At 41.3% G+C, this 21,004-nt stretch overlaps 2 protein-coding genes across 2 annotated transcripts in view; both read right to left on the bottom strand.

The window, feature by feature from the left end:
• The window catches only part of LOC124788811 (cholinesterase-like), a 112,621-nt gene extending 100,988 nt beyond the window's left edge, over positions 1-11,633 (bottom strand). Inside the window, exon 1 of the mRNA XM_047256092.1 lies at positions 11,589-11,633. Coding sequence (XP_047112048.1) covers positions 11,589-11,633 — 45 coding nt within the window. The remainder of the gene's footprint in view (positions 1-11,588) is intronic.
• A 7,417-nt stretch (positions 11,634-19,050) lies between these two features.
• LOC124788810 (venom carboxylesterase-6-like) overlaps positions 19,051-21,004 on the bottom strand; it is a 51,454-nt gene continuing 49,500 nt past the window's right edge. The window contains exon 9 of the mRNA XM_047256091.1: positions 19,051-19,219. Coding sequence (XP_047112047.1) covers positions 19,051-19,219 — 169 coding nt within the window. The remainder of the gene's footprint in view (positions 19,220-21,004) is intronic.

Genomic DNA, 21,004 nt, shown 5'->3' with positions numbered 1-21,004 from the left:
GGCTTTTGCGTTACAGGCAATAGCGGTAAAATTCCAAAAGCAAATCGCTGTATTCTTGCTAATTCTAGTTTCATCATTATAGGCAATGCTGTTGTAAATACAAAAATAAATTGTCGCATCTGGTTCGAAGCTAGCTTTTGCATTACAGGTAATAGCGGTGAATGTACAAAGATAAATTGTCGTATACAGTGCAAAGCGTGTACCTGTACGCTGTCATTATTAAGTTCTTTACATTTTCTGGCGGATAAAAATTGCTCGTAATCTACGTTCTCGTCATTGAATTTGAAAACACGTTCGGGTTTGTGTGTGAATCTGTTTGTCTGTGTCGTTTCGTACTTCAAGTTGCGTAGCTTTTCATATTTTAAGTCTCGTAGCTTTTCGGATTTTAATTTGCGTAGTCTCTGTAAATTGTTCACATTATACACGCTGCGTGAGTCAGACAAATGTTCGCAAAGTGTCGGATTCTGTGACGTATTGGTGACTGAAATAGTTTTCATCTCTGTTACTTCTTGTTGTAAACTCGACAATTTTCTACGCAACGTGTTATTAGACGAATCGATCTCATTAATTGTCTGCTGTAAATTTTGAAATTCAGGTGTTTGGATAAATGAAACCGGTGCAGTATCGTCTGATTTATTGTCATTAGTATTTTCGATAACATCAATACGACTGGCCAATTCATCACATTTTTCAGTCAGTATTTTAACCTGATCATCGGTTTTAGAATCGGACGCATTAATCTGTTTTTGCAACTTGCGCGTAGTTTCGCTCATTTTTTTAACATCAGCTTTGATGACATCGCAATCCTGTGTTAGATCTAATTGTTCGAATCTGTCTGTCACTGTTTGAATATTTACTGTGTGTGTATCTGTTTTTGATTTAAGATCAGAAATTTCATCCCGTAATTCCGCGTTCAATTGTTCTATGATATTAATTTTGTCGGACACTGTAGTAATATTATTGTCTACATACGTCTTCTCTTTCGCGAACATTTTACGTTTGTCCTCTTGTCTTTGTGCAGTGATTGTTTCCATGACTTGTCGTTTTACTTTGTTTTGATCTTGAATAAATCTGCGGAAACGCGTATCACTGTTTTGTATGTGCTGATTAAAGCGCTCGTTTATCTGAGTGTTCTGCTGTTCGAATTTCGCGTCTATCTTTGCGTCCACTGTGCGCGAAAGTTCTACCGTCATTGCTTTAAACTCGTCCCGTAATTGTGTAGCTTTTTCAGAGCATTGTTTAGCGACTCCGCTAATTTCGTCTCTGAGTGTTTCTGTTGCGGCTGTCTGCATTTCCCTTAATTCTTGCGCAACAGACTTAATTTCTTCGCTATTTTTTTGTGAAGAAGCCTCAATTTCCGTGCGCAACTGTTCCTTAGTGTCATGGCACTGCGCGGCAACCGCTCTAATTTGTTCACTAAGCTGCCTCGAATTGTCGTCAAATTTTTCATTTTGTTGTCTGACCTGTTCACTAAGTTGCTTGAGGTTTTCATTCTGTTGTTTGTTATCTTCCCTAAGTTGTCTGAAATCTTCACTCTGTTTGTCTAATTTTTTATTCTGTTCACTAAATTGTTGTTTGAGATTGTTGTCTATTTTCTCACTTTGCTGTTGTAGCAAACTTTTCATAATTCGTACCAAGTCAAAACTAGCGTTTATATTCTCTGTGCTGTTTAGTGGTGGATCTGGAATTGTCTCGCTTTCCGTAACCATTTGGTTATTCTGAGATTCACCAAAAGGTTTGTCAGTCAAACATACACTGTCAGTCCCTATTTCGGAATTAAATAAATCCGTCGTACTTTCACTACACTGACCATTTTCATTCGAAAAATTTGTCTGTATGTTACTTGAATCTTCCAAACCGGTTGTGTTAAGCTGGGTAGCGCTCATTACTATAGACCGCTCTGCGTCATCAATTGTCGTCAAATTAACAGACGAGACAATTGAGTTCGTTTGTTCATTATCAGGGTAAAAGTCATCATTAGTGGTTGGAATGCACTGATTGTTAGTGAACGCAGGATTGTCATCATTACACTGCGTGTCACATGTCCTATCGGTAAAGTCGTTTGAGCCGGTAATTTCGTTCGTAATACCTCGCGATACACTATTCACAGTCTTTCGCGGCATTTTTACAATAGTCAAAATTTTTCACAAAACAAATAAACACAATGCAAAAGCAACACACAAATACAACAAAGCAACAAATTGCCGTTGACCTGTAGAAAGAAAGTCACAAGTTAATAAAAGCGTTGCGCCAAATCCTAATTATATCTAAGCAAATAAGAGCAGATATCTGACTGTTGCTCAAAAGACTCTCAACGAAATACGATCCTGGACTGGGTGTCGCCAAGTGTAACCTCCCCACCGTAATTTAAAAGAAATAAATGACGATAATAAAAGACGATACTTAATACAAATGGGAGCCGAGTGTAACCTCCCTACAAAAATTTAAATGAATGACAATATTATTTAAGAATACTAATGGACATTGCGCTAAGCGTAACCTGCCCACAATGAAATGTACTGACAATGGCAACAAAAATGTGAAATTCGCAATCTGACTCAAATATAAATTCCTCATGAAAAATTAAAGTCCATTCAGTGATAAGAAAATTTAATTAAACCGAAATATCGGTCTTTGGCCCTGTGTAAAACAATCAGAATTAAAGTCTTACCTCAGAATAAATGGATGTCACATTTCTGCTCTTGTTGTTGCGCACCGCTTGGAGGAACTGCATTGCAAATAATAATATTCTCTTTTTTTTTGTGATTTTAGTGAAATTTTTCTTCAAAAGAAGTGGAATGAAATGGGAAGTGCAACGAAATCTTTAGTTCAATAAAAAATTAAATTTTTGAAAAATGCTTTTGAAATAAAAATTATTATTGGGGGACTTGTTGGACAATAATTACAATAAATAAAATTTTTCATTATCTAATGATTATATTAATTAACAGTATACCTTATTCACCATCTTGACCAGTGTTGCCGACCGCCTACATCACCCGCACTGGACTGCTACTACTGACCGACCGCTCTGCATGACGACTATTAGCGTACCGCACGCGACGACTACTGACAGAGTACTGCTCTCAACTAGACAGAGCTACAGACTCGCAACGACAGACTGAGACTGCTCGCAACACTCGCGCGGTCAAGCGCATACTCTCTGGTCACAGATGCTACAATGCCTCGCCATCGCTGCTATGTTACATACGTGTTTCAAAGGTACTGAATATGTGATTATCCGCGTATTTGACTCCTTTTTGTACTAATGTTAAGATTTTTATTCCTTATACAGATTGTTTTTGGTTCTGGTACTATAATCATGTTTTGCACTATTTTGTGTAAAAAGAGACATTTTGGAAATGGCAAAGGATATCTTGGTCTATATGTACTGAGAAGTAGTAGTTAAAATACCAAGTTTCTTAAAGAGGTCTCTGCATGATGATCTAGGACTGACACCAGATATAACCCTAATTACTCGTTTCTGAATTTTGAAAATGTTCTCTTTGGGAGAGGATTTTCCCCATAAGATGGTTCAACAACTCATTAGGCCGAATAAACTAACTTCCTAGTTTTTAACTCTCCTATTTCTGCTATCATGCGTACTGCAAACGTAGCTGAAGTAAGACGTTTCATTAAGTCTAGAGTGTGAGTTTTTCGATTTAGGTAGTGATCAATTTGTAGCCCTAAAATTTTGAGACTGTCTACAGCTTTAATTTCATTGTTTGAATGCATTATACTTATAGGGTCAGCTATTCTTTGTGAGGTACGAAACTGTACGTACTGGATCTTGTCAAAATTTCGTGACAATCCATTTGCTGCGAACCACCCATTGATACTTACAAATATTTCAGTAGCTGATTGCTTAGTGAGATCACGTGTACTGTTTTTATAACAATACTTGTATCATCTGCCAATAAGATAAAATTTGCATTTTGTGACACTGCATGTAGAAGGTCATTAACATATAATAGGAACAACAAGGGACCTAAAATAGAGTCCTGGGGCACCCCTTGTCTGATGGTTTCATATTTGAAATGACTGTTGTTATGTGGTAAGCCTGATATAGACACACACTGTTTTCTAATAAAAAGACAGGATGAGAACCATGAGCCTGCTACTCCTGTTATCTCATAATATTTTGAATTTTATATAAGGATAAGATGCTTAACACAATCAAAAGGTTTAGCCAGATCACAGAATATTCCAAGTGGTAATAACTTTCGATTTATTAATTCTAATATATCATCTGTAAAAGTGAATATAGCTTGATCAGTTGACAATCGTTTCCAAAATCCAAACTGATTGTCAATGAGAACATTTTTCTGTACTAAGTGTTTATGAAGGCTATTATACGTAGCCCTTTCAAACAACTTTAAAAACATTGCCAATAATGAAATGGAACGGAAGTTTTCCACTGATGATTTGTCTCTTTTTTGTGTAATGGTTTGACAACAGCATATTTAAGCCTATCTGGAAAAGTACCACTGTGGAGGTATTCATTACGTAAGTAACTCAGTATGTTACAAAGTTCTGAGTAGCACAATTTAATTATGGTAGTGCTGATTCATCATTTACCATCCTCAAGATAACTAGAGGAAGAAAGTAATGAACTGTCAGTGTGCCACAATAATAATATTGGCGAAATAAACACTAACACGGACAGAAATGGAAAAGAGGATGTAGACACTGAAACAAACTTACACCTACAGCACATCCGGAATCTATTTTTAGGGTATGATAAAGAAGCAGGTATGAAAGAAGATTTGTTCACTGAAGAGAAAGAAACAATACGCGAGGTAAGTGAAATTCCTCAAGCAACAATGAAGGTGAAGGTGGGAAACATCTATATACCAGTTGTTTTGGATACTGGCGCGTCAACAAGCCTGATGTCAACCAGCTTATTTAAAGAGATAGCGCGGGAAGTAAGTTTACCCACGCTACCCATAGAGAACAGTAAGATCGTAAATGTGATGGGAAGTAAATCTAAAGTTATAAAATTAAAGGCCAGCATACCCATTAGCATATGTGGTGTAATTTTGCAGTATACTTTCTTGTTAGTAGACAAACTGATACTGAACTATATACTCGGTATGGAGGTTTTCAGAAGATATGGGGTAAAAATAGACATCGGCAACGGGGAATGTCAGTTTCACGTAGGAGAGCGCAAACTGACAGTAGACTTAATAAGAACTACAATGACAAATCAGACTAAGCAGACACCTGACATTAATGTCAAACTTATCCACCCTCAAATCTTAATGGCAAATGAAATGGAACTTGATGATGCTGGCGGGGAGATTGTCGATGAGCAAACAATAGACAGTTAAATAAGTAAATTCACTTGTCTTAACAATTAACAGCGAAGTGAATTGACAAAATTACTCTTTAAATATCATAGTATTTTTCGTAAACAACCCAGTGTTATTAAGGGATATGAATATAAAATGGAAGTGTACCAGCGTGAAACCTGTTGTAGATCGTCTAATGGCATTCTTTAGGCAAAGAAAGTGGCAGAGAACAAGAAATAGAGCGTATGATTTAATGGAAGGTTGTTGAAACATCACACTCACCTTACTGCAGTCCGATTCTCGCACTTGGTAAAACGGAACGGTGCGGTTGGTGTTAGACGCGAGAGAAATAAACAAAATCATCGTTCCTCTAAGAACAAGGCGAGAGGATTTAGAAGAGCAGTTATTAAAGTTTCATCACGTTAGGTACTTAACATCCTTCGATTTTAAGCCTTCATACTGGCAAATTTTATTGCCTGAAAAGAGTAGAAAATACAAAGCTTTCGTAAATGCCGGAAGGAGCTACCAGTTTATGGTACTATCTTTCGGTTTAAACATGAGCGTTGGTGTATTTATTGAAGCATTAGGCAGAGTACTTGGACCGGAACTGCTCAGCTAGGTTACACTCTACGTTGATGGTCTACTAACTGCGACCCAAACATGGAATGAACATGTAAGTATTTTGGAAAAGGGTTTCCAAAAATTTGTGAATACGACGTCACAGTTAACTTTAAAAAGTCTGAATTCGGAAAAGACAAAATAAAATTCCTAGGTCATATCATTTCACTAGTAAGAATTCTACCTGACCCCAGTAAGTTAGATGCAATAATCAATTTCCCAATACCCTGCACAAACAAACAATTAATTGGTTTTCTGGGAGTAGCCTCATTTTTCAGGAAATTTCTCTCACAACAATTGTTGAACAGTAATTCACTGTTAAACTTACTGCGTAAAAACCGCAGTTGGTTGTGGTCTAAAGAAGGCGAAAATGATTTTCAGCAGATTAAGCAGGCGCTGATTAACGCACCTATCCTTAAACACCCAGATAAGGAGTTGGACTTCTGTTTAAGCACCAATGCTTATTATCAGGGGCTTGGTGCGTGTCTGTTTCAAATAATAACAAAAGATGGTAACGATGAAGTCAATATAATAAGTTTTGCTAGTAGGACCCTCACGAAATGTGAAAGATCTTGTTAAGTAACCAAGTTAGAGGCGTTAGCGGTAGTATGGGCGTTTCGCAAATTTCAATATTACCTTTCGGGAAAACGTAATAACGTTTACTGTGATCATCAAACTTTGTCCTTTCTTCTTACGTGTAAGTTGTTATATTACGGAATAGGAAGGTGATGCACTATGTTCAAGAGTTTGATTTTGAAACAGTGTACACAAAAGGGGATCAGAATGTTTTGGCAGATGCACTATCACGGTTACCCCAAGGCCTCACCAATTTCCAAACGTTAGAAGAACAAAAGTCAGATTTCAGGAGACTTTTATTACATGATGGAACTCTTAAACCATAGTATAAAACATGCAACGCTTGCAGGAAGAAGACCCGAGATGGAGCAAGGTAATAAAACATTTGCAGGCTAGAATACACGAACATTTAGAGCAGTATTACAATGTACATATTAGTTTGCTTTTGCACAGAAGAGATCGACGAATGGATAAGTGGTTTCTGTGCATACCTCAGGAATATGTGGACAACTTTATTTAAGACACGCACCGCACATGGGGACGCTATGGGGTGCTAAAGTGTGCTCCCAAAATTTCTACGTATTGTTATTTCTGTAATATGAAGCGCCGTACATAGCAAGTTATCAGCCGCTGTACGGTTTGTCAAAAGGTCAAGTATCAGAATAGAACATGTCCTAGCGTACGACACCCAATAATACCAAAGCAAACAACGGATCTTGCATCGATGGACACCGCCGAACCTTATCCCCAAACCCGCGGCGGGGCCAAATACATCGTAGCCTGGTATGACGTGTTTAGTATCTCCAGCTGTAAGCAGTCAAAACAGTTAGGTCTGTACCAATTATAAGACGGAATCTGGAAGACTACATACCATGCGTTGGGAAACCCGGCGCAGTACTAACTGATAACGCATCAAATTTTGCAAATGACCATGGAAATCATTTTTGAAATCAGATAACATACGTCATATTTTAGTATCCAAGTTCCATCCGGAAGCAAGTCCAGTCGAACGATGCTTTCGTGAATTTAATAGATTTGTCCGCACATATATACCACAGAATCAAAATAAATAGATAGAATACCTGGGTCCGTTTCAGAATATAGTAAATCACCTACGTCACATATCAACAGGGTACACACCGGCCAAACATATGTTTGAAAAGGTGGAACTAGGTGAATGGACAAAACCGATACCTGAATTAGAGCACAAAGACGTAGCCTTAGATGAGAAAGTACGACGAGCACTAATAACATTGGAAGAGCAAGCTCAAATAAGGAAAGAATTTTACGATAGTAAACTGAAAACCATAACAGAATTCCAGATTGAACAGGAGGTACTACTAAGAACTCATCCAAAATCATCGAAGTTAAAAGCATTGAATAAAAAATGGCAATTGTTAAATGTTGGTCCATATATAATTGTTGACAAGCCACATCCTGGGTGGTACTTGATAGGAAACATAAAAAATGGTAAAATAAAAGGCATGTATCACATAAAGATTTGCGGAAATTTATTAAATGAAAATTCAAGTATCGTTCTTTCCCCATATGTTTTATCAATAAAACACATGAAGGTAGGAGGTTTGTCGCGCTTTGATGAATAAACCGATTGGTGCTCGGTTCCTCTCCAGCTAGATGGTACAGTACCCATATTTCTGGTACCCTCTATCCCTTCTACTATCCTGTTTAGCCAATAAGGAATGTTCAGTTTCCTTCTGCTATCCAACATGCAAAGAATGAGATGGAACCTAGTGAATAAAATTTTCCTTGTATTTTGATATTGTACTTTCTTAAGACTTAAATATCTACAGATGCAAAGGAAACACGGTATAAACAAAAAGATGTAACTATATTTCAAAGCGGTTAACAGCTAAATGTAGTGGTAGAATATGCAAAATGCAAAGTTAAGTTCAGTGTCCCCTTTAAGATGTGCAAAGATACACTGCGCACCGCGGAGGAAACCATTTTAGCGTTTAAGCGAATTGGCATCTACGGTCTGCAGCCAACTTGACAAAATAGAAGTGATACGAATTGGAGTGCATATCAGCTTATTACTCTAACGTAAATCAGTTACACAAACAGAACGAATAGAGACATTTACTCCCAAGTAGGGGATTATACCGTAAAGGGCACTAACGTTAAGAGTATATCATTAGGTTAATCATACGTAGTTTTAAGAAAAGGAGGGCATCGACGCAAGTAAACTGTAAGGAGCGCTGAATATGCAAAATTTGTAAACTTATCATAGGCTATTGAATGTACATAGTTAGAGATAAGTATAAAGATTCAAAGTAGAGGAGAATATACACAGGGAAAGACCTATCCGACTATATACAACAGGATTAAAATAAGTCTGAAAGAGAAATAACAACATGTACACTTAAAAAGCGATTAGCAAAGAACTTGAGAACTAAACGACTAACATACAGCACACAAATAAGCGACGATGAGAAGGATAGAAGGAAGTATACACACAGGAAAATGAGTGTGACTGAGATGTAAACTATAAAATAACATATGGTACAAGATTCAGCGAGTGGAGCAGTTGTGCACTTACAGAACTACACTTCTTTACAGACAACATTAGAAGTAGTGAGCTTAAGGTACAGGGAGATTACATGCCTGTAAATGTGCTATTATAGAACTCACTTACGTTAGTTACTATTAATTACATGGTACCTTATAGAAAAAGCGTAAGCAGCAAAAAAAACTGCAAACATGAATCGTATAAGACGTGGAATATAAGCTAAGGGAATACAAAAACCAACCAATACGTACACAACGTAAATACGTTAACTTAAACAAAATAACTGAGGTAAGTACCGTATGTTTAAAACGCAATACGGAGAAATAAATGAAATTTCACTGCTTGATGTACTAGTAAATAGAGAGTGAAAGAATTTAGATTCAACTGGATGTATTAATTAGTTAATCTACGTTTGTGGTGACGTAGCATACATGGAGTGAAACAAGGAAGAGAATGAAAGTGTATTAGAGTAACATGAGTTTATTTACGTTTGTGGGAAGAAGTAAATAGGGCGGTGGTGCTAGTGTGGGAACCCCACAGGTAATACATGGGTGTAAATGGAGATTTATGTGGATAATTTTTAATGAATAATTATATGGTTATACAGCGATGAATATGAAGATGGGTATTACAGGGATACCTAGGAAAGGGCAACGAAGGTCACGTAAAAAAGAATAGATTATGTAGTTTTAAGTGTCAGAATGAATGATTGTATGAGTGTGCAAAGTAAAGTATGATGACTATTTACGGTAAGTAATTGTGAGAACGAACATCTCGAAGAAGCAGTGAAGAGTAAAGAAGAAACAGTGAGGTCAATAGTAACAAAGGAACACGGTACATTTAACGTACACCAAACAGTAATTGGCTACATATACATCAGAATGAAAAATAACTTAGAACGAAAATACTTCCTTAGCGACTAACTGTTACAGCTTGAGCAACTATAAGGTGAATATAAATGTAAACATGATATACAATTCGTACGAGAGATGAACACAAAATGCAGTAAAACAACATATTCTACACTGAGTTCTTGACACCGCAGAAGCGAAAGTAGTACATTTAGCATAAGCACCTTCTTCTTTAGCGGGAGTGAATTATTAGTGGAATTACACATGACAAAAATACAGTAAAATTACCGGTCACACGTTACAAATGTAAACATATGTATGTCGTAGTACCAATCAGGCAAAAATAGGGCTTGAAATATGTGTAGATGAATGTGAAATATTACGACGATTAACCAGCAGTGATGAAGTCACGATTGTCAAGGGATAAAACATTCCCCATAGTCGCTCACAAACGAGCACTTGCTAAATATTAGACATAGCATGAAGATTTATAAAATGCCAGGGATAGAATAAGTACACTAACGACGCACTAGAAGTAGCAATCCTAGAAGTAGCTTGACCTCTAATGCAGACCATAACTAATTCTCGTTTTTCCATGTAGTGAGCGATGCTGGAACGTATTTTGTGTGTGTAGTCGTGAAGGAAAAATGCGCAGGTCTGTCTTGGAAGACAAGAAAATAACATATAAATATTCAGAAAAATGTAAGATTCCTTCTGATTTACATACTAGTGCGTAAGATAGTGCATGTCATGGAGTCCATATATGAAATGTGAATTGTAAACTTATTTGTCAAGTTTATTATTGTCAATGTCTGTGTCTATGTAAAATGTATGTAGTATTGTCAATTTTATGTGAAACTTTATTCTTGAAGGAGAACCATTTATGTATATATGTATGTGATGTGAAACGCGATGGACGAGTAAAATACTCTCACGTGTGAAGTGATACAAAAATAGTAAGGCCTGATAACAGTGAAAAAAATGGCTGAGCTGTGATAAGAGTAAACGCTACAGTCTAGCGAAGTGAATACAGTGAGTGAGATGCGTGTGCGATGGAGAAATCAGAGAAAATCCCTATAACCACTAATTGATGTGTGAGGACCGCCGAACTGCTATGCACAACGGAAGTTGATGCCGAGTCCTGCATTGGTGCCCTTACCCTCAGTTTCACTCGCCGAAAACTTCGTCCAGGTGCGAGATGAGGTTCTGGTGTTCTTCGGGTTGAGCGTTGGAGCTGAATCCGTCGCGTCTAGTTTCCGGACTGGAGGGCATACACAACACCGACTTCATAGTCTGGAGCGACATTACAATGGATAAGCTGTGCTGGAGCTCACGTGGCGCTTGGGTCACTGCGACGGGCACGTTAAACAATGAGCTGCTGCCGACCATGAGTTCAGCGAACAATCAGATAGCGTGTGCTGAAAGGACACCTTCTCTGAATTGCCAAAGAAGCGACCAGCCAGTAACTTTTAGCAGGGGACTAAGCAAACTAAAACACGAATTTTCCACTAATTTCGCTGCTACAGCGTGGAGCCTTTTATTTACTTGCATAGATAGAATTTTCCCTTATCACATCTTTGCGTTATTACTTAGCGACGAGTATCATAGTGCTCCACTAGAGGGCACGTGATGCCTGCACCTGCCTGATACACGAGGGGAGACCTCCAGGCTTGCTTTCAGTGTGTTCCTTATTGAATGTCTTGGAATCTTCGTGCTGCAGCTGACTGAGGCAGACAGCCGCACGCCGAGGTGCAGTGGCGCGCCCGGCATTTCCCACTAACCAATAGGGGGGACGAACTCAGTTTACTGCATTTAATGAGATATGCTGTAGTCTGAAGGGTCCAGGTCGTGACAGACTGAGCTCAGCTGCACTTCAGGAACTTCACTGGTGAGCAAAACGTAAGGACAACAGTAACTTTCACATGATGTGACACTGCCAAGTAAAACAGCTAGATGAAATCTAGACCATAAATAGAAAGAACTGCTGCAGTACAGTACAAAATGTAACTCAAAGAAATGCGACTTTTATTGAAAGGCAATAATTACACAGAAATCATCGCAATTCATGATGCTCTCCTGGACATTACAAAGTTGAGACGTGGTACTTAATACGGTGTGAGATGACGACGGATAGCAATAAAAGGGTAACAGAGTATTTTCTGGTCAGAGAAGAATTGATATCAGCGTCTGCATTCCTGGAATTCCCTCGCGCTCCCCTATTTCCCGGAATTCCACCCCCCTTCTCCAGATCTGTCCTCCCTTCACCTTCCCTGTGGCCAATGGCATTTTGTGTGTGCATCAACGTCATCATGCCATCAATCAATTGCTTTGCGGCCGTGGGCACTGACGTTTAGACAGTGCGAGCTCAGCCCACACACATCCATGATTTCTGTGCGATATGTGAATCTTACGAGATAGGATTGGCAGGGGACGTCTAAAAAGTTCAAAGAAAGGCAGCTTGTTTTGTATTATCACGAAATAGGGGAGAGAGCGTCACGGATACGATACGCGAGTTGGGGTGGCAATCATTTAAACTAAGGCGTTTTTCGTTGCAGCGAGATCTTTTCACGAAATTTCGGTCTCCAACGTTCTCATGCGAATGCGAAAGAATTTTTTGACATCCACCTACGCAGAGAGAACTGAACATTTTAATAAAATAAGATTAATCACAGCTTACATGGAAAGATTAAGTGTTCGTTTCTACGCTTTTCAAGACTGGAGACGTATACAAAAATATTGAAAGTGCCTGGATGAACCCTCTGCCAGCACTTAACTGTGAAATGCTGAGCACGTTGGCGTTAAAAAGAGATTCCAATGGTTTCAGAATGAATGAGTACAGCTCTTGTATGGTTTTCAAGGGAATCTTTCATCATTCTTCCCGCAAATCAGGTAGTGTCTGTAGATGTAGGAAACCGATTGACATTCAAAACAGGTACCAATCGTCACAGGATGGATAAATACAGGTCTTTTACTGTTTTTAAGGCAATTTTCCGCCATTCTTCCTGCAAGATGGTGACATGTTTCGGTAACAATGACGGAGGAGGATAGCGATCACGCAGCCACTCTCCAAAGTAGACCAAAAAGGCTCAGTAATATAAAGATTTGGAACTGGTATCCAGGGCAGATGCTATCATTCTCGTGCTCACAAAACCAGTTCTGGACGATGCAGGTTGTGTCTGCAGTGGACCTCCCGTCTTGGAATACTGCGCCACCACTGGGAAACAAACATTGTACCATGGGACTCGCCTGATCAACCAAAATGGTCACATTATGCTTACTGAGTAACGAAGGGTCCCATGGTATACCACGATATGGTTACACAAACCATCGCTCCACTCCTGCTATGTTTCACTCTTACGACGTAAACTTGGCCAGAAGTGTGAAACAAAACTAATTCTATCAAAGGGTCTTTCTTCAATTGCTCTATTGTCCAAATTTTACGGCCTTCGCAGCAAGTACCGCTGTTGCGGGCATATCCTTCACTGGTGAATGGTTTTGAAATTCCAGCTTACACTGCAACTCCCTGTTCATGGAGATCCTCTCGCTTTGCTTTAGTGCTGACGTGGTTCGCGACTGCGACATTCCATTATATGCTGATTTTTGAAGCTGTTGTCCTCTTATTTGTCGCCATAATTGTCTTCTGTGATAGTCTCTCACAATCACTCAACACACACTGTCGTCCACGCTGTGACCTAGTGGACCATGTTTCTCCGCTTTTGGTGTGTGTGGTATAGATCTTCGATACGGTGCGTCTTGAAACTGTTATTTCAGTCTCACAGCCAAACACTTCGTCTCTGTTGCTTACGGAAGCACTCACTATACGACCACGCCGGCCGGGGTGACCGAGCGGATCTAGGTGCCACAGTCTGGAACCGCGCGACAGCTACGGTCGCAGGTTCGAATCCTGCCTCGGGTATGGATGTGTGTGATGTCCTTAGGGTAGTTAGGTTTAAGTAGTTCTAAGTTCTAGGGGACTGATGACTTCAGATGTTAAGTCCCATAGTGCTCAGAGCCATTTAAACCATTTTTTTTTATACGAGCACGAATAATTTGCCCACTTTCGATTTCATTTAGCTCCAACATAATGCACTCAAAATTACGCAGAACACTGTTCAGAACACGACTGACATTAGCAACATACTGAGGATAATGGGAGGCTGCCGTTCGTGGTTAAATACAACAGCGCAACCTGCGGGCTTGTCTAGGATCTGCATTAATATTTAAGCATGTATTTCTCTCACTGTTTCCGTATTTTTGTCGCTCCCCTGCGTAAGTATATCGTATTAAATAAATAAAAATGTAAATCCTTCTCACCCCGTACGTACGAATTCCAGAGCCTTCAGCTTAAAAACTGTACCTCACTCTACTGTGACATTCACTTTAAAGCTGAAACCTCACCCTCTGTGACAGATCGCGCTCAAACTTCCGAGAAGGTACTCTCTGCCACTATCATTATTGCTGTTATTTCAATATTATTAATATTACTGTTATCACTATTAGGTGCATCAGCAGTGGCAGTAAAAGTACTGCCGGAATTAACTTTATGGGTTCATAGCCAAAAGTATTTATGCACTTTATTATTATAGACGCTCAAGTAATTTTGATGGTATTAGTCACATTAACACTGTTATTTCTTAAGTAACTTTGATGTGAAGAAGTACTCTATGTGTGAAATCCTGGTCTAATGTTAAAGTGGACCAGATGGCCCTAATCAGATCAGGTTTTAAAATTAATGCAAATAAATACAAAGCACTGTTTAGATGTGCGTCAAAACTCAATTTCGGCGAACGTGTGCACATTTTCGACCTTGCGTACCAGTACCGCCCACTACTGTATTTCAGATTCTAGCACTAAATGGTCACCACTATAAGTTGACAACGTCAGGAGATACTTCTGCTGAATGTGGGCTCACGTGGCCTCAGGTTCGATTCCGGATGGATCGGTATTTATCTCCCCCCGGGGACTGGGTGTTTGTGTTGTCCTCATCATTTCATCGTCATTCAGGCAACTGGCGAGACTGGATAGTGTCAGTATTGGGAATTGGTACGGCCACTGATAACCACACTATTGAGCGCCCAACAAACCAAGATAATAATCGTCGTCATTATTGTCAGAATGTGGGAAAGCGTCATATGTACCTGGAACACAATGTTTGTCACCACCGTTTGTGTAAACTGCACTGGGACTCATGTTCTCTAGAGCCGCGAATGTTCATCATCCCTTGTACAAAAAAATACAGGAAATGAAGCAGAAAACCCCAAACCCACACGAAGAAGCGTAAATATCCTGTTAGGTCGTGAGATCACCAGATGTTACCACGTCATGACTAAGAGGTTAACAGAGATAAGCTACTACTCCATGCAAACAACATCGATGTAAGTTCCAACGAAGATGCCTGTCATACAATTGCTCCTGAAAATAAACTCCTGTTGTGAAATCGGTTGTATTTATGAAATTACCTCCATTCAATACTGACGACCCACCATGTATCGTCTGCCAATGGCGTCATTTGGACGCAGTATGGAGGGTATGGTGTCAACACAGAGCTCCGGCCCTTATCAGCTTCTCAGATCTTGCAGCAGATACATCTCATTCAATCAGATCCTGGGGTGGCATCAGGAATCTGAGTGCCTCCAGTTCCAGTCCTCCTACAGCGGAAAAATATCTCGCAATACAGGATACCCATTCCGGGTCCGGAGACATAACCTTCTAGATTACCGGAAGAGAAAACCGTACTTCCAGCTGACGCGCGATTCATCTGTGATGACGAAGTCCTTGATTCAGGAACCAGTCCGATTCCTTTGTAAACGTGTCCCTGCGTCTGTCTTACCTTCCTGATATAGGTTCCCCTGGTATGTCTAAATTATTTAAGATAATGCAATGACCATTCTTCTGAAGTGAAAACGACTGATTTTATTTCGCATCACTGCTCGCTTAAGTTTGCGATACGCCTCTGATAACTTACCTGTCTAGGACACGTTAAAATCTCTTCTCGTCCTTCCACATTTTGGTGCATTTAACGTACAAACCAAGTGTTCTTAGCTTCATACACATAGCTTGTCGAGAAATCGAATTTCGTGTTTCGTATGCTGTACAAAAATGCTTTGGTGACGTAGCTATACTGCATCGTGCAGTCAAGGCCACATATCGGTCGTCTTTCCAAGCGGTTACTCTTGATCGACGAAAATTTTTGATGTGAAAATTGTCCCCAAAGGCTCGTAAATAAATTTTGTAGCACAGTCAAATACACTCCTGGAAATGGAAAAAAGAACACATTGACACCGGTGTGTCAGACCCACCATACTTGCTCCGGACACTGCGAGAGGGCTGTACAAGCAATGATCACACGGACGGCACAGCGGACACACCAGGAACCGCGGTGTTGGCCGTCGAATGGCGCTAGCTGCGCAGCATTTGTGCACCGCCGCCGTCAGTGTCAGCCAGTTTGCCGTGGCATACGGAGCTCCATCGCAGTCTTTAACACTGGTAGCATGCCGCGACAGCGTGGACGTGAACCGTATGTGCAGTTGACGGACTTTGAGCGAGGGCGTATAGTGGGCATGCGGGAGGCCGGGTGGACGTAGTGCCGAATTGCTCAACACGTGGGGCATGAGGTCTCCACAGTACGTCGAAGTTGTCGCCAGTGGTCGGCGTAAGGTGCACGTGCCCGTCGACCTGGGACCGGACCGCAGCGACGCACGGATGCACGCCAAGACCGTAGGATCCTACGCAGTGCCGTAGGGGACCGCACCGCCACTTCCCAGCAAATTAGGGACACTGTTGCTCCTGGGGTATCGGCGAGGACCATTCGCAACCGTCTCCATGAAGCTGGGCTACGGTCCCGCACACCGTTAAGCCGTCTTCCGCCCACGCCCCAACATCGTGCAGCCCGCCTCCAGTGGTGTCGCGACAGTCGTGAATGGAGGGACGAATGGAGACGTGTCGTCTTCAGCGATGAGAGTCGCTTCTGCCTTGGTGCCAATGATGGACGTATGCGTGTTTGGCGCCGTGCAGGTGAGCGCCTCAATCTGGACTGCATACGACCGAGGCACACAGGGCCAACACCCGGCATCATGGTGTGGGGAGCGATCTCCTACACTGGCCGTACACCACTGGTGATAGTCGAGGGGACACTGAATAGTGCACGGTACATCCAAACCGTCATAGAACCCATCGTTCTACCATTCCTAGACCGGCAAGGGAACTTGCTGTTCCAACAGGACAATGCACGTCCGCCAGTATCCCGTGCCACCCAACGTGCTCTAGAAGGTGTAAGTCAACTACCCTGGCCAGCAAGATCTCCGGATCTGTCCCCCATTGAGCATGTTTGGGACTGGATGAAGCGTCGTCTCACGCGGTCTGCACGTCCAGCACGAACGATGGTCCAACTGAGGCGCCAGGTGGAAATGGCATGGCAAGCCGTTCCACAGGACTACATCCAGCATCTCTACGGTCGTCTCCATGGGAGAATAGCAGCCTGCATTGCTGCGAAAGGTGGATATACACTGTACTAGTGCCGACATTGTGCATGCTCTGTTGCCTGTGTCTATGTGCCTGTGGTTCTGTCAGTGTGATCATGTGATGTATCTGACCCCAGGAATGTGTCAATAAAGTTTCCCCTTCCTGGGACAATGAATTCACGGTGTTCTTATTTCAATTTCCAGGAGTGTATGTCAACACTATTACTTGTGCCTGAGATGTTTCAAGGGCATCTGTGTTCACTAGCGCTAATCTCTTCTGTCTCATCTGCAAGAACACGTTATCACTGTACCAAATATCGGTGGAACCTTAATGAGGCATACATTTGTCTTGCAGTTATTTTTTAGATATAATCGACGACTTTTTCCACGTCAATTTGAATACACCAAAACAAAACCTGAAAACTTTCTGCATGAAATGCCGCGATACGTTAAACAGGGACAATAAATGCAGGGAATGAATGTAAACCCTTATTATTTACATTAACTGTTTTAGAAAATACTCGATGTGAAGGGTGATGTCGGCAAATATTAATCTTACAAGATTCTGTAGACCAGCGGTACCCAACTCGGGGTAATTACCCTTTTAAGTGGTAGAATGTAATTTTCTGAGTGGTAAAAACAAAAGTGTTCCCCTGTGTTTCAGTCACCAGGCTAAATTACTTTTAAAAGATAATTACTAGTGTCACTTTCCATAAGACTGTAAGTACGTGCAACATCTTCCTCACATAGTTCACCCATTATATACGTACTTTGTACCGCTCATCGGCCACATTAAAACTGAGACATACATACGATGCAAGTAAACGCTTAAATATCTCATGAAAATGCTTCATTCTGGTTGTCGGTAGTTCCCGGAGAGGATCACAAGCTGTTTCATTATTCACTTCGTAACAGATAAACGACAGGAAATCACAACAGTAAAATGTGATTGCTACTACAAGTACATGGCTGTGGGGCCTGGACAGTATCATAATTATTATTGGTGAAAAAAAAAGAAAGGAAATGGTGTTATAAGCAAGCAGTACCAAATGCCTCACAGCCAGATTACTTCGTAGGTTAATAAAACACCTACGGAAACTGTCCAAAGAAAATTGTTTCCCATCCTATAGCTAGGCGCTAATGTTAAGATGATGGGAGGAGGGAGGGAGGTACCAGTGAATGTCTCATTACAGTTAGGGCTTAGGGGTAACGGTCTCAGAAAGGTGGGGAACCACTGCTGCAAAGGTATTTCAGGCATTCGTTGGGCAACAGTGACGAAGATCACTGTAGTCCGCTGTCGTGAAGTTAGCAAAAGAGCTATATTTGAAGGTTAAAATGTAGTTTATTTCCGTTTCCGTCTTCTTACTTCATGTACGTACTTTCGCGGACAGCTTAGTATTTCCGCTGTGAAAATCGCTTCTCACTTTATAATGGACAATTACAGGTAATATATATATATGATGAAAGTAGGTATCGATACGTCTATATATTCATTACAGTGGACCGTGGAATTAATTAATACGTTTGTTTATAACATCAGTGATATTCCACTGTGTGATACCTTCAAAGATTTTTGGAAACAATGAAAACTGAAAATAATATCGAACGTGTCCAGCAAATTGAAGCCAAAGATGTACTCTTGGACATTTCGAACTGCGTAGTACGTTACATGGTTTGTTCGATACATTGTGTAACTTTCTGTTTCCTGTAGTTGAACACCTCTCCCACTAGTATGTGCCAGGGTACGGCAACAGCGGCACATTCTGGTTCCAGAAATCCATCCGTTCGCTGTCCTTGTTGTGGGCAAGCGAGAAGTTGGCTTGCATCAGCAGGTAGCTGCGGCTGGTCAGGTCGTATGGCTCCCAGACCACGGGATCCGCCTCGGGCGTAGGGTTCCTGGAGGAGTACAGACATAACATTCAGTGACATGCTGTGCTTCCTCGACGCTTACCTTGAGTCTAATAGCTCCGGTCTTCACTTCTTACGCACCAAACTGACGTTAGGTTTTACATGAAATATTTCCTGCTGTTTCTGCGAAATTGATGTTGTAGTGTTAAATTTATTTACACTTGTGCCAATAGCGTTTGTTACAGAAACATACACGGATCAGTCACGTTAATATGACGACCAGATGTATCTCTGTCGACGTGCTATAGCCACTGGCAGACGGCAGGTGGCAGCACTAGCAATAGAGGGCATAAAAAGCGTGTCGGCGGGACGCGGATAAGAGTGCAGTCGTTGCCATAGAGCGATTTATCTGCCGTCCAAAAGGGCGCGATCATTGGCTTGCGGATCTAGGGTGGAAGGATTTCCAGAACGGCTAGGTTTGTAAATTGCTCATGTGCCGCCGTGGTTAGAGTGTATCGTGTATAATAAAACGACGCTTGCCAAACCGGGCACCGAGGCAGTTGTGGTGCACCACGGGCCATAGATGACAAAAGTGAACGGAAGCTGCGGAGATGGGTTACGGGCTAACTGACGTGCAATGTTGAGCAACTGACCGTCCAGATGAACCAAGGGGCTACCAATAGTGTCTCCTCAACGACTGTTCAGCGAACGTTGCTGTCTATAACTCTCCGCAGCAGGTGCGTGATTCATATACCATTGCTGACCACTGTACATCGGCGTCGAATGTTGGAATTTGGTGGATTATACCGCAACTGGAGGTCCCCGGGTGCTGACAGGGGCCCTTTTTAGGTGATTCAAGTTTAATGCTGCGTCGCACAGATGGCTGTTGGGATGTACGGCGTTAAACGTCCGAAAGCAAACAGGTTGCATCATTCGTCAGAAGGCTCAAGGCCGGAGGAGGGAGTGTTATGGTCTGGTGATCACGTCATTCTGGAAGGCCTCGTGGTCCAGCCAAAGTATGCATCTATCCTTGGGGTCCATTTCCACCCACTACATGCAGTTTGTTCCTTCTCGGCACGATGGCGTCTACCATCAGGACAATTTAACATGTCTCACAGCTTTCATTGCGTGGTTCGAAGTGCAGTTTATCCCCTGTCCATTAAACTCCCCTGATTTAGATCCAGTAGAGTACATGTGGGATTACCCGACTGAGCTGGTAGTGCCATGGATCCTCAACTGATAAATCCAGAGCAGGTGGCCACAGCATAGGAGTCGTCACGGCTCCATATCCCTGTCGTTACCTTCCAGAACCTCAATTCTTTTCCTGCATATTCGCTCTGCAAAAGGTGGTTATTCAGGCATTTGGTTGGTGGTCACCGTACATAATGAGACTGTACAGTGTACTTTCTGTAAAAATATTTCAGGTGCTGTGCAATGGCAGCTAGCAGCCACAAGTTTTCCGTACAGAATACGAATTACAGGAAACCACCAGAATTACAGAAAAACTAAATGGCACGTCAGGGCAAACAAGAATTAGCTAGCCGCTGGTGACATAACGGTAATAGCTCCTCCAGGTAATGGCCTGAATTCCGCGAGGTTGGAATTCCTCAAGTCCCTTAGTCTACGCCATATCCAGCTGAAGCCATTCACTGACAATTTGATCTAGCACTACCATTAGACTTCGAAGATCTTGATTTCTGTCATGATCATTGTCATCAGTGTTACTGCATCCATTTGTGAGCCCTGGTCTTCTGTAGAAGACTATTCAATTATTTCCTCTCCAAATTCGAATTGCGTTATTTCTTAGTTCTCTCTGATACTTTTCTGCAACTT

This window comes from Schistocerca piceifrons, chromosome 3 (genome assembly GCF_021461385.2).
Source record: "Schistocerca piceifrons isolate TAMUIC-IGC-003096 chromosome 3, iqSchPice1.1, whole genome shotgun sequence".
NCBI lineage: Eukaryota > Metazoa > Arthropoda > Insecta > Orthoptera > Acrididae > Schistocerca > Schistocerca piceifrons.
The sequence above is the reverse complement of the archived record's forward strand: the minus strand, read 5'-3'. Positions and strand labels throughout refer to the sequence as shown.